The sequence below is a fragment of the Cheilinus undulatus genome, linkage group 3, assembly GCF_018320785.1.
Source record: "Cheilinus undulatus linkage group 3, ASM1832078v1, whole genome shotgun sequence".
NCBI classification, from domain to species: Eukaryota; Metazoa; Chordata; class Actinopteri; order Labriformes; family Labridae; genus Cheilinus; species Cheilinus undulatus.
The window spans coordinates 32,920,070-32,934,276 of record NC_054867.1 but is presented as its reverse complement, the minus strand read 5'-3'; the positions used below and the strand labels follow the sequence as shown (position 1 = coordinate 32,934,276).

At 37.7% G+C, this 14,207-nt stretch overlaps 1 protein-coding gene across 1 annotated transcript; it reads right to left on the bottom strand.

Moving 5' to 3' along the window:
- Window positions 1-13: 13 nt before the first annotated feature.
- Window positions 14-12,442, bottom strand: si:dkey-7k24.5 (somatomedin-B and thrombospondin type-1 domain-containing protein). Its single transcript, XM_041783284.1, has 5 exons — window positions 12,071-12,442; window positions 7,150-7,341; window positions 6,620-6,698; window positions 6,296-6,484; window positions 14-2,163 (listed from the first exon to the last, which is right to left on the bottom strand). Exons 1-5 carry the CDS (start codon window positions 12,342-12,344, stop codon window positions 2,046-2,048), a joined length of 852 nt encoding a protein of 283 aa, XP_041639218.1. The 5' UTR covers window positions 12,345-12,442; the 3' UTR covers window positions 14-2,045.
- Window positions 12,443-14,207: the final 1,765 nt, after the last annotated feature.

Sequence of the window (14,207 nt, the reverse complement as noted above, 5' to 3'; positions counted from 1 at the left end):
ATTTAAAGGGGAAATAAACAGGCTTTCCAACCGTATAACATGTATTGCTAAGAAGCATTTTTACAACAAAGAAGTAAGCTACCAAACATAAATTTCCTTACTTTTTGTGCCAAGTTTACATTTCCCTCCTATGAATTGTAACATCGGAGAATGGGGTGGAAGTGGCACTGATTCATATCTACATTGAAAATATGATGTCCATGCAAGCTTGGTGCATTGCTTCTGTTTTTTTTCTTTCTTGTAAATCTCAAAAAGAAATAAGTTTTATGGGCAATAAGCCCTATATTATTTCCTGTTTAATGCAAGTTTTTCTTTGTCATAAAAAGCCAAGGCTAATGCATGCCAAACATTTCAACATCTTTGACCCTGTAACATCCAAGTATCCACTAAGATGTCAAAATGTTTTCTGAAGATGTGAAGAAACAAATCTCTGACAGACCTGCTCATAGCTTTTTTTAAAACGGAATAATTTATTTTAATTTTTTTTTACACTAAAATACACAATGTTCTGTTTACACAACCTCTAGTAATGTATGATTTAAGTTAAAGCTATAACAGTAGTCAGGGACCATTTTTCATTGAAATATCGCAGCAAAGATGACAATCAATATTCCATAAGTAGGCAGCAAGCACCATTGTAGAAATCTGAGATTTACAATGGGAAAATATCACACAAATGAACAAGTGTATTGAAATCCTTATTCCAGTAATGATGCTTTTAAATTAAAGAAACATCAAGCATAAGATGAGATTTGATACCTAGACTGTGATACTGTGACATTACAACACCATAATACAAAATATATCATTTCTCACTAAAAATCCTCTTTATTTTTACTTAATTTTGGCACTTTATTCACCCCAACCTCTTCATGGGCCAGTTATATTAACAGTATGTAGTATAAAGAGCTTTTATTTCAGTGAAAGGATCATTTTTATGTGAATCAAAGGACTAAACCATCATGTGTCACAAAGAAAACAAACAAGTGGCCTGTATTGTTCCTCTTTTATTAATACAAATGAAGATGAAGAGCACAGATTATCAAACCTTTGTATTACAGGACACCCAGCTGTATAGTAAATGCAGTTAGCTGAGACCTAAAATAGAATTTGGTTGCTTGGCTGATGGCTAAATTTATCTGGAAAGAGGTTTTATATTTGTTTAAACCCCACAGGACCCCCTTTAAGTACATGTGGTTGTTTCCAAAACCCCACTGCTTCAGCAAACAGCCCTTTCACATGCTCTGGATCTAATACTGTATTACAGGGTTGGGGTCCATTCAGGATGCCTTGATAGAATAAACACATTACACACAACACTATAAAAAGTACCAGTATTATAATATGAGATAAAAAACCTAGTATCAATTAAAAATGAACTATATTTTTTGTACGTTTTAAGCTCTCAGTGGAATCGACCCCAACCTTGCCTAAGCCATTGGTCTTTGTAAAGTACACTGTTTCCAGGGAATTGAAAAAAAAAAAAGATCTTTGAACGACCTTAGCCAGCTCTTATACAATGTTGTTTGTAGGTCCTGAGGCTGTCTGTTTTGTAAAGAAACACACATTTTTACCTGTTGACTTTCTATGCTGTTGTTTCTGTATAAATGTTCTGTTGTTCAGTGCATGTTGTAACTTTGGCATTGTGACTGGTTGTGATTCACACCAGTAGAGCCAGTACTTGTCATGTAAAAAAAAAAATGTGTCTCAATGTCCCAAGATATTTCTATTTCTTATGAAAGCAAAATTTCCCTTGGATGAGTCAAAATTAAATAAATCAGATCACTTTACATTTTGATTAGGAGATTTCTGACTTTCATTTCACCGATGCATTATTAATATGCTTTTATGATGCCACAAAAAATGAATGTTTATTTATTGATGTTGCTGCACTGGAAGCACAGCAAGTGGGCTTTTTTTGTCATTAGCACACATTCAGCCATATTAAGCTGAAAATGTTTGTATCTATGGTCGGTATGTAACCATGTTCAATGTCTGAGTCAATATGTGCAAGAGGAAGGAGGCTTACAGAAGAAAAGAGGAGGTTAGATGAAAAGGAAACTGTGGGCTGTTGGGCAGGAGCATGCCTCCAGCCTCCCCACACGATTCCACGCTCCCCTGCATCGAGGGTTTCCCACTGCCTGCCACTGGAGAGACCGTCTCCTGCAGGGAAGAAGGAGGGAAGAAGGTGACACTCTTTAAAATCAAAGTGATAAACAATGTTGCCATCTAGTGGTCAACATTCATGTTACCATTCAGAAATACAGAGTGTAACAATAGATAGTGTATATACCTCCTAGTAGGGGTAAAAGTTAGTATATGTTTGGCTTTGGATAAAAGGTTCCCTGTGGAGACTTTTCCACCTGGTAATGCTAATAGCCTCTATGTTAGCATACTGATGTCACACTGATGTCATCAATTCAAGTTTCAATCTTAAAAATTGGCTCTGCATATGCTTTCTGATGAAAAACATGCATTCATCACATTTTTTCAACTTCATAGATACACATAAAATGTTTTGGTTTGAGAGATGACAGTGCCGACAGCCGAGTGGTTATTTATGTCTGCACACCCTGCCCACAGAGGTTGTAGTCTTCGACACAGACAGCCAGGATTCAAAACCAGCCTGCGTCTTCTGACTCTATCCACTGTCTTTTCCAAATAAAGACATAAAAGCCCAAAAATATTTTTTAGACAAAACAAAAACAAAACACACACACACAAAAGATGAGCCATCAATTTTTGAGAAAAAAGTTGAAACTTATATTATGAAGTCAAAAATTCATAACAAACCAACCTCAGAATATTTTGTTTCAAGTCATAAAGTTGTGTGAAAAAAGTTGAAGTTTTTCAGTAAGAAAAGTTGTAAATTAACAAAAATTGAAACTTAAAATTTTTGAGATGATACATTTCCTCCGTCCTCCGAGGTCCGAAACCTGGGTGTCATCCTGGACTCCACCCTCTCCTTCCAGTCCCACATAAAGTCTGTCACCAAATTTGCCTTCTATCATCTCAAGAACATCTCCAGACTCCAACCATCACTCCCTGATTCTGTGGCTGAAACACTCATTCATGCTTTCATAACCTCCCGCCTGGACTACTGTAATGGAGTCCTGTCTGGAGTTCCCAGCAAAACCCCGGACAGGCTTCAGTACATCCAAAACTCTGCAGCTAGAGTTCTCACCCGCACTAGACCCTGGCAACACATCACTCCGACCTTCATCCACCTCCACTGGCTCCCTATCAAGTCCCATATCAACTACAAAGTCCCCCTCCTCACATACAAATCTCTCCATGCTGTGGCTCCCCAGTACCTTTCTGATCTCCTCCATCCGTACACAACATCCCGCAACCTCCGATCTTCAGACACCGGCCTACTTTCCATGCCCAAAACCAAACTCCGAACCTATGGAGACAGAGCCTTCAGTGCTGCAGCACCCACCCTCTGGAACACTCTTCCTGCAGACATCCGTAGCGCTCCATCTCTGGACATTTTCAAAAAACGTCTGTTCACCACAGCCTACAGTCTTCACTAAACCACCCCTTACACTCATCCTACCCCTCACATAGTTTGTCCATGTCTATGTGTTCCTGTAAAGCGTCCTTGGGTTTCTTGAAAGGCGCTATATAAATTTAAGATATTATTATTATTATTATTTCAAAATAGTCTGCTGTGTGGAAGAAAATCATACCAGAAGAACCCATTTGCTTTGCATAAATACTAAAGTCAAGAGCCTGATCACATTATTCTTTCAACTAAGACTGAGAAATAGGGAAATACTTAGATTCTAGTTTATCAACAAATTATCATTAGCATCCAGTCTTAAAATGTATTTATGATTATATAAACTTCCAATTTTTGTTTTCATAAAGTCAACATGTTATACTTATTAACCTTGATTTTTAAATAGTATTTTTCCTCATAAATTTACAAATCTTCAACCCAAAAGTTCTAAGTTTCAGTATCTTGTAAATTAATGACTGGTTGATTTGAGTTTTAGTTGTTTGTTTAAAAAAATCAACAGATGCATATGATTTTTTTAATTCCTTAAAATGGCTCTAATTAGCCTTCATACATAGGGATGTCCCAATACCAAGCAAAAAGGTTAGAAATTCATACAAGTATATACAATTTGAACATGCTACAGCATCCTTTTTCAACTATCTGAATAAAATCCTTTAATGTCCTACAGAATTTTCAAAAACATTTTTTCTAAGACTTAATCACTTTAATCAAGAAAAAGTATTAATTGTTGTACAAGTACTGTAACTGTTCAACCTAAAATGTGGAAGTATTACTTTCATTTAGAATTAAAAAAGACAAACTTAGGTTTTGAATTTTTACTGAGAATAAATGTTTAAAAATAATATCTTCTCTTAGCCTGACAAACCAGATAGACCATTTTATATGTCCATTACACGGGATATATCTTACATTAGTCCAGGAAAAATCCAATACAAAGCATTTTGGAAGGGCAGGACATTTTAGAAAAATCTCAGAAGGTGATTGGATGATTGTTCTGTCTGTCACATTCATTATGGGCCAATCAAAGCAACAAGACAAGATGGGGTAGTGGGCATGAGCAGCTCCGGTAGAACCCGAGCTCAGCAGGCAGGGACAATCGTAGTTTACAATCAGTGAACTTGTTGGTGGATAAAACTAATGCCAAGACCAGTTGGTAGAAGTGCAAAAACACATTTTTCAGTGTGGTTCTTGTTTTAAAAGAGAAATGTGGTCCAGTTCTGATAAAACTGCTGCTATACAAAAGCTACATCTAAGCTAATCGCTACAATGGCAGCTGCTGTTATATACCAGCTTACAGAACAACTGAACCTTGCCTGTAACTCAACTCGGCAAACTCATGCCGAAACATGTCAAGAGAAGAGCAAAAACATCTTTCCCACTAAGAAAAGTTTGCAGTGTGGTTTTTGCCCACCTTTTATTAAGGAAGCTCTGATTTAACTTACAAAATATCTCTTTACTGGTCACCATTGTTTACCAGCTTGCAGTAAAACTAAACCCCATCTGTAGTTACCGCCTCAGTCTCCTCAAATGACACTGATTGGTCCATCTGTTCTCACAGCAGGCAAAAATGTTTCACCTTGAATCTTTGCAAGATGAATCTGCCAGATGACAGATATGGCATCCAGCCAATCCATCTGCTATACAAGGCTAATAATTTCCTTATAAAATACAAATTTAAAGATCATAAAAAACAGTGAAAAATTGTAATGCAATTGTCATGATGAACATTGTATTGAGAGTTGAGTGTACCACGACATCCCTGTTGATCAGTTAAAGAAACAACTATATGGTGTTATCTTTTTATTTTCAGCAAAGACAATACCAATATCACTTTGTACCATCATGTAGATACAGTTATTTTTAGTCAGGATATACTCAAGTAATCCATCAGGAGGGAAAGCTTTATGCTCTGTTGCCAAATATGCCACACAGAAAAATACATGCACAAACAGGATCATATAGACATGCACTGATGGAGAAATGTCAGAATGAGGGCTGCTTCCCATGAAGGAGCGCCACCTGAGCAGTTGGGGGTTTGATACCCTGCTCAAGGGCACCTTGGCAGTACTCAGGAAGTAAAGTGGCACTTTTCCAGCCACCAGACCAATTTCAACACTTGGTCGAGCCCAGACTTGAACCCATGACCCTCCAGTTTCTAACTCAGTTGCTCAAAGACTGAGCTACTGCCACCCCCTCTACTATGAATAGAGTCATATTTTTGGACGAATGATTATTATTTGCCTTAAAGGAATTAGACAAACAAAACAACTTCAGGTGTGTGGTATAAATATGCAGCATCTGTGAGGAGGTTAGCATAGCACAAAGACAGAAAAATAGTTGGCCTTGTGTTATGATAAAATAACTTAACACCTGCTAGCATCTATTTATAACATACATGATAGTTGTATTACTGTTTGTTTAATCTCTGATAAAAAGACAAACGTGTTGTTCTCTTATGTCAAACTATTCCTTTAAAGTGAAAAGCTCTACACAATTTTATCTGTTCCTTCATGCCTTCCCCAAAAATAGCAAAACCCATCTGTTATCCATCATGAGTGGTGTGTTTTAAATAATGCTTTACTTGTGTAATAAGTAGAGTCTTTACTTGTTAGCAGAATAACACTAGGCTTTAAAATAAGTGCTTTATCCATCTTTTATGGTCATTAACATTTCCTGAATTTGTGAGGTTTTTCTAATTCTGTAAGAATCATCCATTTCTATTTATCCTGCTGCTAAAAGCCAGCAGTTCACTCTGATGTCACTGATTACCTGTCCTTGTCCTCTTCCTCATCCTCTCCGTCACCAGCGCAGTGCGTCTGTCCAACAGCAAGAGCAGGCGGCTGGCACTCCACACACACTCTGTGCCCCTCCCTCAGGTTCTGCATCCACTGTGTGTGCGGATCTGCACTCTGCTGGCACCCTTTAGTCAGAGAGGTCAGCTGAAACTGGACACAGTACCTGTCTCACACAAGCACGGGTATGCAGAGACACAAAAGGTCACACAGAAAGATACCAAAGTCAGATTTTATACCAAATGTACAAGTCAAGGAGAGTGAGGTTTGACATGTTTCTGCACTTTAGTGAACATGTTACCCTGTAATGTCATTGCTGTCAGGGATGTCTCTTTTCTTCCTCGCGTTGCCATAGCCACCGCTGATAATAAGAGCTGGGACTGCAGAGGGAACAACCACGATAAGAACATTACATGTGACCATTCACTGCATGTTATATGTTATATAGGGCCCAATCCATTTAAACTGGAAACCCCTGAGGATTCACTGGTGTGTCATTCTGAAAGAAAATGAGCAGCTAAATTTAATTTCTTTTCATTTAAATTTAAAGAAGATTCAGTTTATTTAAAAAAACAGTGGCAGATTAACGGACATCTATGTATGGGAAATTGTGGCAATTTTCTCAGGATTATCTAACATATCCTTTCAAATCCAGGCTTTTTTGGCACACATATGAGCCAGAAAATGCTAGTCCAAGCTCTGAACCTTAAGTGTTATCAATGTTATAATTCAGGTGGATAAAGATTCACCCAAATCTGATTCTTAAAAAAGTCACAGAACAGTGTGTTATTACATGGACCAGCAGAAGGAACCCCGTAGTTTTTTTCTCACCCAAAGAGTTGTGACAGTGTCCGTCATGGGTCCAGTACTCTGCACAGCCAGCGTGCTCCTCCAGGTGTGGACAGGGTTTACCTGCATTGTGAGGCTCCTGCAGGACGGTCCTGCTCCTCCTGCGGAAAGTGGCCTTACACAGCTCAGCACATCCTGACCACTGCGTCCACTCGCTCACCACACAGGACACGGCTGAGGAAGAGGGAGACAGAGAGAAAACTGAGGGAAAATAGCAGCATCACAGATTTGTTTTATTTGAGGAAAAACCCTAGTAGTAATGATTATGAAACTATGTAGATGATAAAAGTTGCCTTAAATGTCCACAAATGAAAGCAATACAGTTTATCAAAGCCCTTAAGAGGATTTTTTTGCTGGTTATATGACCGACTGAAATTAATGCTGATGCCTCATTGTGACATACGCTTTTTCAAAATAGATGTAATACAAGTCTCATATGTGAAATCACTTTTTAAAGTGTTAAAATTGACTATTTAACACTATTTGCAACTTCTACACCTAGAAACAGTCAGGTTTAGTAGCTCAACCGTGAATTTGTCAAAATGTATGTATTTTCCTTTTATCAAGTCTAGATTAAATCTTTGGCAATTACCTCTGAAAGTGTCCACATTGCCCCACACATATCTATTTTTGGACATCTTTTGTGATTAAAATAATTCAGAGCTGTGGTCCAGGTATTTAGTGTCTTTAGTGTCCAATTTTATATTTAAAAAAACTGAATATAATTCTATAAATTTTCAGATTATTGCATTCAACGGTATAGCTATTGTGATCAAAATGAGCAAACTTTGGATTATTTTAACCTTGTATGTCCTTCTATAAATGAACATTTTACCTGATTTGCACCATCCCACATTTTGGTTGCACTGCCTGACAACATAACAGGAAACATGCTGAATACCTGCTAATATTATATTGTGTATTTTTAATCACTGCATCCTAGTTTGAAATCTTTTTAACCAACAAATGTTTAAAGGTTACAAAGCCGACACAGCACCATGAGGGCTAAAAAAGTTTGTTTGGAGCTTAGTTTTTCCCTTTAACATTGGACAGATATGTACATCAGTTATTACGGAAGCGGTTATAAGTGTAAAGTATCTTTGATTAAATTGAAATAAACATTTTGGGAGAAAAGTAAATATTCTTAGAGCTTAAACTAACATTATATACAGTGCTTAACAAATTTATTAGACCACCTGTCATATTTGTCTCAGAGACCATCCAGCATCATGAAGTGCTTTAATGCGGACTCTTTCATTTTCAGTGAGCTCTCCACATTTTACCATTTTGAACAGGAATGAGGAATTTCAAACTGAATCCACCCAAATTTGAGCCGGCTCACTGGGCTTCTCTGAGAAGTCAGAAATGAATCAAGCATAACATTCAACCACTAAAACTCATTTTTCTGTTCAGGAATGCAAATAAATAACTATAATTTGAGATATTAATCAAGAAATAATAACGTGCTTTACTATTTTTTCGGATTTTTTAGTAAATCAGTAAATTTGAAAATTAATCGATAATAATAATAATTATATTTTTGCATTAAAAATGTCATTTGGGTTAAAGAGCTTCTACATATTGGTGTATTAACCATTGCAGAAACATAAAAAATGATTTTGATCATTACCAATGCTGTTAATCTAGGGCAGCTGTGGCATAAACCTTACTTTGGTTAGGGTTAGGGTGGTCTAATAAATCTGTTAAGCACTGTATTTCATTCAGTGATACTTTTGGCAGTTGTGCCACCTGACAACTCATTGCAACTCATTTCAAATTAAACAGGCAGACAATAAGATACATGATAAATTTTTTTCTTGTTAGAAAGTAGAAACAAGAGTTTCATGCTAGGTGACTGAAAAAAGATTAGCATCACACTGCCAAACAGCCTTCATCTAGAGCACATTTACACAAAAAATGATTTACATAAGGTGAATTCTGGGTAATTGGGACATTAGATTGAATGGGAAACAAAAGAGGGGTGGTTTTCTCACCCAGTGAATAAAAAAACAAAAGCCTTTTTTTCTGAGCTTGTGCTGACATACCACATAATGAAAATGCTCCCACTGGTGTACCATCACAGGGGCAAGCATCAAAGCTGTAAGGAGGTTGACCATGTGATTAATGAGGGAAGGAAAAGGCTTTTGCTGGTGTTCACCTTAAAGTCATAAAACTGAAGTTACATGTTAACATAAAGACCACTTGTTTGATATCACCTTCATTATTCTTGCATCCATTGAACTTGTGAGTTTTTGGAGAGTTTCTGCTTGAATTTCTTTGCAGGATGTCAGAATATCCTCCCAGAGCTACTGTTTTGATTTAAACTGCCTCCCACCCTCATAGATCTTTAGCTTGAGGATGCTCCAAACAGTCCTCAACAGGGTTGAGGTCAGGGGAGGATGGGGCCACACCATGAGTTTCTCTCCTTTTATGCCCATAGCAGCCAATGACACAGAGGTATTTTTGCAGCATGAGATGGTGTAATGTCATTCATGAAGAAAATTTTGCTACAGAAGGCACTGCTCTTCTTTTTGTACCATGGAAGAAAGTGGTCAGTCAGAAACTCTATATACTTTGCCAAGGTCGTTTTCACACCTTCAGGGACCCTAAAGGGGCCTACCAGCTCTCTCCTCATGAATCCAAAACATGACTCCGCCACCTCCTTGCTGACGTCACATCCTTATTGAGACATGGTGGCCATCCACCAACCATCCACTAGTCCTCCATCTGGACCATCCAGGGTTGCACGGCACTCGTCAGTAAAAAAGACAGTTTGAAAATGAGTCTTCATGTATTTCTGGGCCCACTTCAACTGTTTCTGCTTGTGAGCATTGGTTAGGGGTGGCTGAATAGTAGGTTTATACACGACTGCAAGCCTCTGGAGGATCCTACACCTTGAGGTTGGTGGGACTCCAGAGGCACCAGCAGCTTCAAACACTTGTTTGCTGCTTTGTAATGACATTTTAGCAGCTGCTCTCTTAATCCGATGTATTTGTCCACCAGAAACCTTCCTCATTATGTCTTTATCTGCATGAACCAGTCTGTGCTCTGAATCAGCCACAAATGTCTTCTATGTTAACATGTAACTTTGCCTGTTAAGATGTTTTTGATTGAAGTAGCTTTTGATTTCAGTAAATATGACCTCCTAATGCTGCAAATTCAGTGAATGACCATTTTCAGTTCTTCACAACCTATAAACTCTTTTAAAACTCTGTTTTGCATAATAATGTGGAACAGTGCATTTTGAGGTTTTTATTTAAAAAAAAAAAAGAAAAGGTTATTATTATGAAGTTTGTTCAAAAACATCTGAATTATGCTGTAACGGCTGATGACTTGAAAAATATTCAGTCATTTGCATTAATATTTAGGAAAATAAGAGACAAATGTTATTTGCATAATAATGTGGAAAGCAGTGTATTTATGCTGTTCTAGCTGGATAAGACTACATCATTTTGGGTGATCAGTACAGTATTAACCTCCTGCACCCCAGCATCATCATATGAGCACATTAATCATGATGTTGTTAAATGAAATACTGATATAAAAAACTATGAATACTTAACTTTAAAACAAGTTCAAACATATGATTACAATAAATGCCCAAAAAGTACTACTTAAAATGTTACATAAAAATATGGCAATAATTGAATAAATTAAAAATATAAATATAATCTAAATGTAGATTCAAACAAATTCTAAAACTTTTCTAAGTTCATTTATATCTTCTCATAAATCGTTTTTCTTGATAAATTTGGAAGATGAAATGCATTTGCAAACTGTGGAAATACAAAGCAAAGTCATAAAAGTCAGACACAAAGTCTGAGTCATAACACATTTTAAGGGATAAATATTTTTTTCTTCTGGATTTTTCAAACTTTGTTTTTGCACCAATTTGTTAGAACTGCCCATATTGTGTTACACAATGATGTCCTTACTCCTTACTGTTATACAGTAAAACAGACCCGCTGTCCTCACATGAGGACATCATTTTTAAAAACTACCTGTTGTGGGGTGCAGGTGGCCTAGTGGTTTAAGGCGTGCCCCATGTACTCTGACGGCCCAGGTACGAATCCGGCCTGTGGCCTTTTACCACATGTCTCTCCCCCACTCTCGTCCCTGTTTCAGACTCTATCCACTGTCCTCCTCTATCAAATAAAGGCACAAAAAATGCCCAAAATAAATCTTAAAAAAACAAAACTACCTGTTGTCTTATCAGGTCCTACTAATCCTAAATAACTTGGAATTATCAAAAATGCATACCAAATAAAAACATAGGCCTCAGGAGGCTATAAAATCCCTTTAATAGAAGAAGAGAAGATTTGTGGTTTCCTATCTCTTAATGTGCAAAGACCCCAGGCCAACTGCAAAAAGTCCACAAATAATCATGTTTTTGCCTTTTACCATGCTAGCTAGCAACCAATGTTCAAGCTCTAACTGAACACTGTTCACTATTTTGATAAACTGCTTTAATTAGCAATTGAATGTCTTGTCCCAATCATTCAGGCTTAGTCCCAGTCAACCATGTGTTGAACTTTTCTTTAAATTCATGGCAAGAAAGCTGACAGAAGACAGAAATTCAACAAAAAACCCTAGCTTAAAAAGTACAGGACATGATAAGCCAGAAATAAGACATGTGCTATCACTGAGTCCACAGGGGGCGCCAAAAGATGTAAACAGAAAAGTTCCTAACAGGAGCTTTAAAACAACATCCCTTTTCTATTTTTTCTGTTTTTATTTTGCTGACACAGGCTACGTCGACTTAACTGTGTTTTTTGTTAAAAAAAATACGAAGATAGTCTTTTAAAAGCACATTTTCAATGACACTGACGATAATTAATGCCATAATACGGTAATATTACAGAAAACAAAAGTTTACTGCGTCATAAAGTTCATTCAAACCCACCTGGACAGGCAGTCTCGTAGTCATGGCAGCAGTCCAGGGTGGCTGCACAGGCTTGGTCGCAGTAGCAGGTGTCGTAGGAGCGGTCGGACCTCCATCCTCTGCTGACACACGACGGGTCCCTGCCGGTGCAACATAGATCCGCATCCCGACAGCCCGACTGACCCGTAGCTACCAGTGATAACAACACCCCGAGACAGAGTACAGTACCGGAGCTGCTGCTCCTACACACTGTCATCACGAAGAACCGGGCAGCATCCACTCCGACGGGTTTCATTCAACTCTTTAAACCCGAAATTACTTATTTCAGTCTATTTATTAAAGAAAAATGTTCTCTTAAAGTCTTTAGACGAGTTAAAATGTTCTCCTGTCTGTGGTCAGTGAGGTCAAACTGCTCGCTGGGTCGGAAGTTATCCATGTGTCAACTCTACATCTCTTAAAGGAACAGTTCACCACTTAGCCAACTATCAATTCTGTATTGTTTAATCCTCATTTTGGCTGTTATAGTGGTTGATCCATCACACCTTTTTCAAGCTGGTTAAAAGTTATGAACTTAATTCACTGACTTACTTTTGGAAAACAAGAGAGAGTAAAATGGCAGCACAATTGGAATTTCTTTCCTGCTGTTTCATTTGTATGGACTTTCAATTTTCCAGTTATCGTTCAGTCATCAGGAAAATGCAGGGAAAAAATTCAGAATGTGGCAAAGCTCTTTGATTTGCAAAACAACAGCAAAGCATATTCATCATTTCCTCTCTCTTGTTCTCCTGGCTGAGCTTCCCAGGCCTGTGTGTGCCTCAACATGTGAAAAGATGGATTAATGAAACTTCAATGGCCGAGGTTATTCATGCAAAAAGAAAAACAACAGCGTGGACAGTGCAGGCCTCCACTCAAAGGAAGACTCCCCAGTATCCCTGCACTACTGTGTGCATGCAGGGGCAATAGCCTATATGACCACAGAGAGGGAAAGCTGAACTACAAACATGGGAAAAGTAGAAATACAGTTACTCTGGTTAGAGCTTACTTAGGTAGAAATGGAAGTAGTGATTTCAAAATGCATCTTAAGTGTTATCCTACCTTGTGGCCCACATGGGTTTATGAGCAAAATGTAGAGATAAGGATTTTTTTGAGTTACCACAGCAGTGAATACAGCCATCATTGCATTTACCATTTAAGCAACTAAATTCCATTAAACAAATACTTTCTGAAGAAGCTAGCAAAATAGTTTTAGTGGCCACAGCCAGTTTGGATGTTGATTGTGAAAAATGCATCATCCTTACGGCATATCCAATGAGGGAATTGTCTGGTAAACAATCAGACACAATTCCACACTGAATGCCAGTGTTCACTTATTACAACCAGATTAAACATGCTCACTTTGATCACAATCTCTGCTGTTCTTTCCAAGCGTTACTCAACATTTCACAGCAGGGAAAATTCTTGGCAGCATTTAAACTAACCTCCTTCTTACAGCTTTGACCCATTTCTGGTGATATATTAGCTATTTTAGGGGAAGTAGCTGTACATCACAGTGTTGCATGACTTAAGGCTCCTCTGGCTAAACCAAATATTGGTGCTTTTTCTTTCAATATAGTGGCAACTAAACAATCTTTACAGTACTGACAACCGTGCTTTAAACTAGATGCAAAAGAGGCATATCTGAAATTGTAAATCAGGTGATGGTAGCTATATCTGTAAAGAAATTAAAAACACTGCCAGAAGGGCCATGAAATGATTTATAACACCCTGAGTGGAGAATTTATGCACATAAGGCTTACAGTATGTGGGTTTAAACATGCAAATTTACCAATTTATGATTTACAGCAGTGGTTCAGTTGGGACCCAAAAGTGGGTCATAGAGCTGTTTTCAGTGTGTGAATGTGTGCCAGGAAAAAAACATTGTGGCAAAAAGGCTATGATGCGTGAAAGCCCTAAGTGGACATGCATCTATTTATTTCCTTTTATTTCCATCCGTTTTGCTGTGATATTTATGTGATTTTTTTCTCCCAGGATTTTGACTTATTTGTCTCATTATTTTGGAATAGCAAAGGTAATGTTTTTAGATCCCTGGAAAACAACCAATATCTACATTTTTTATTGAAAGAGAGAGTTTCTGTTATGACGAGTTTTACATGTTTTT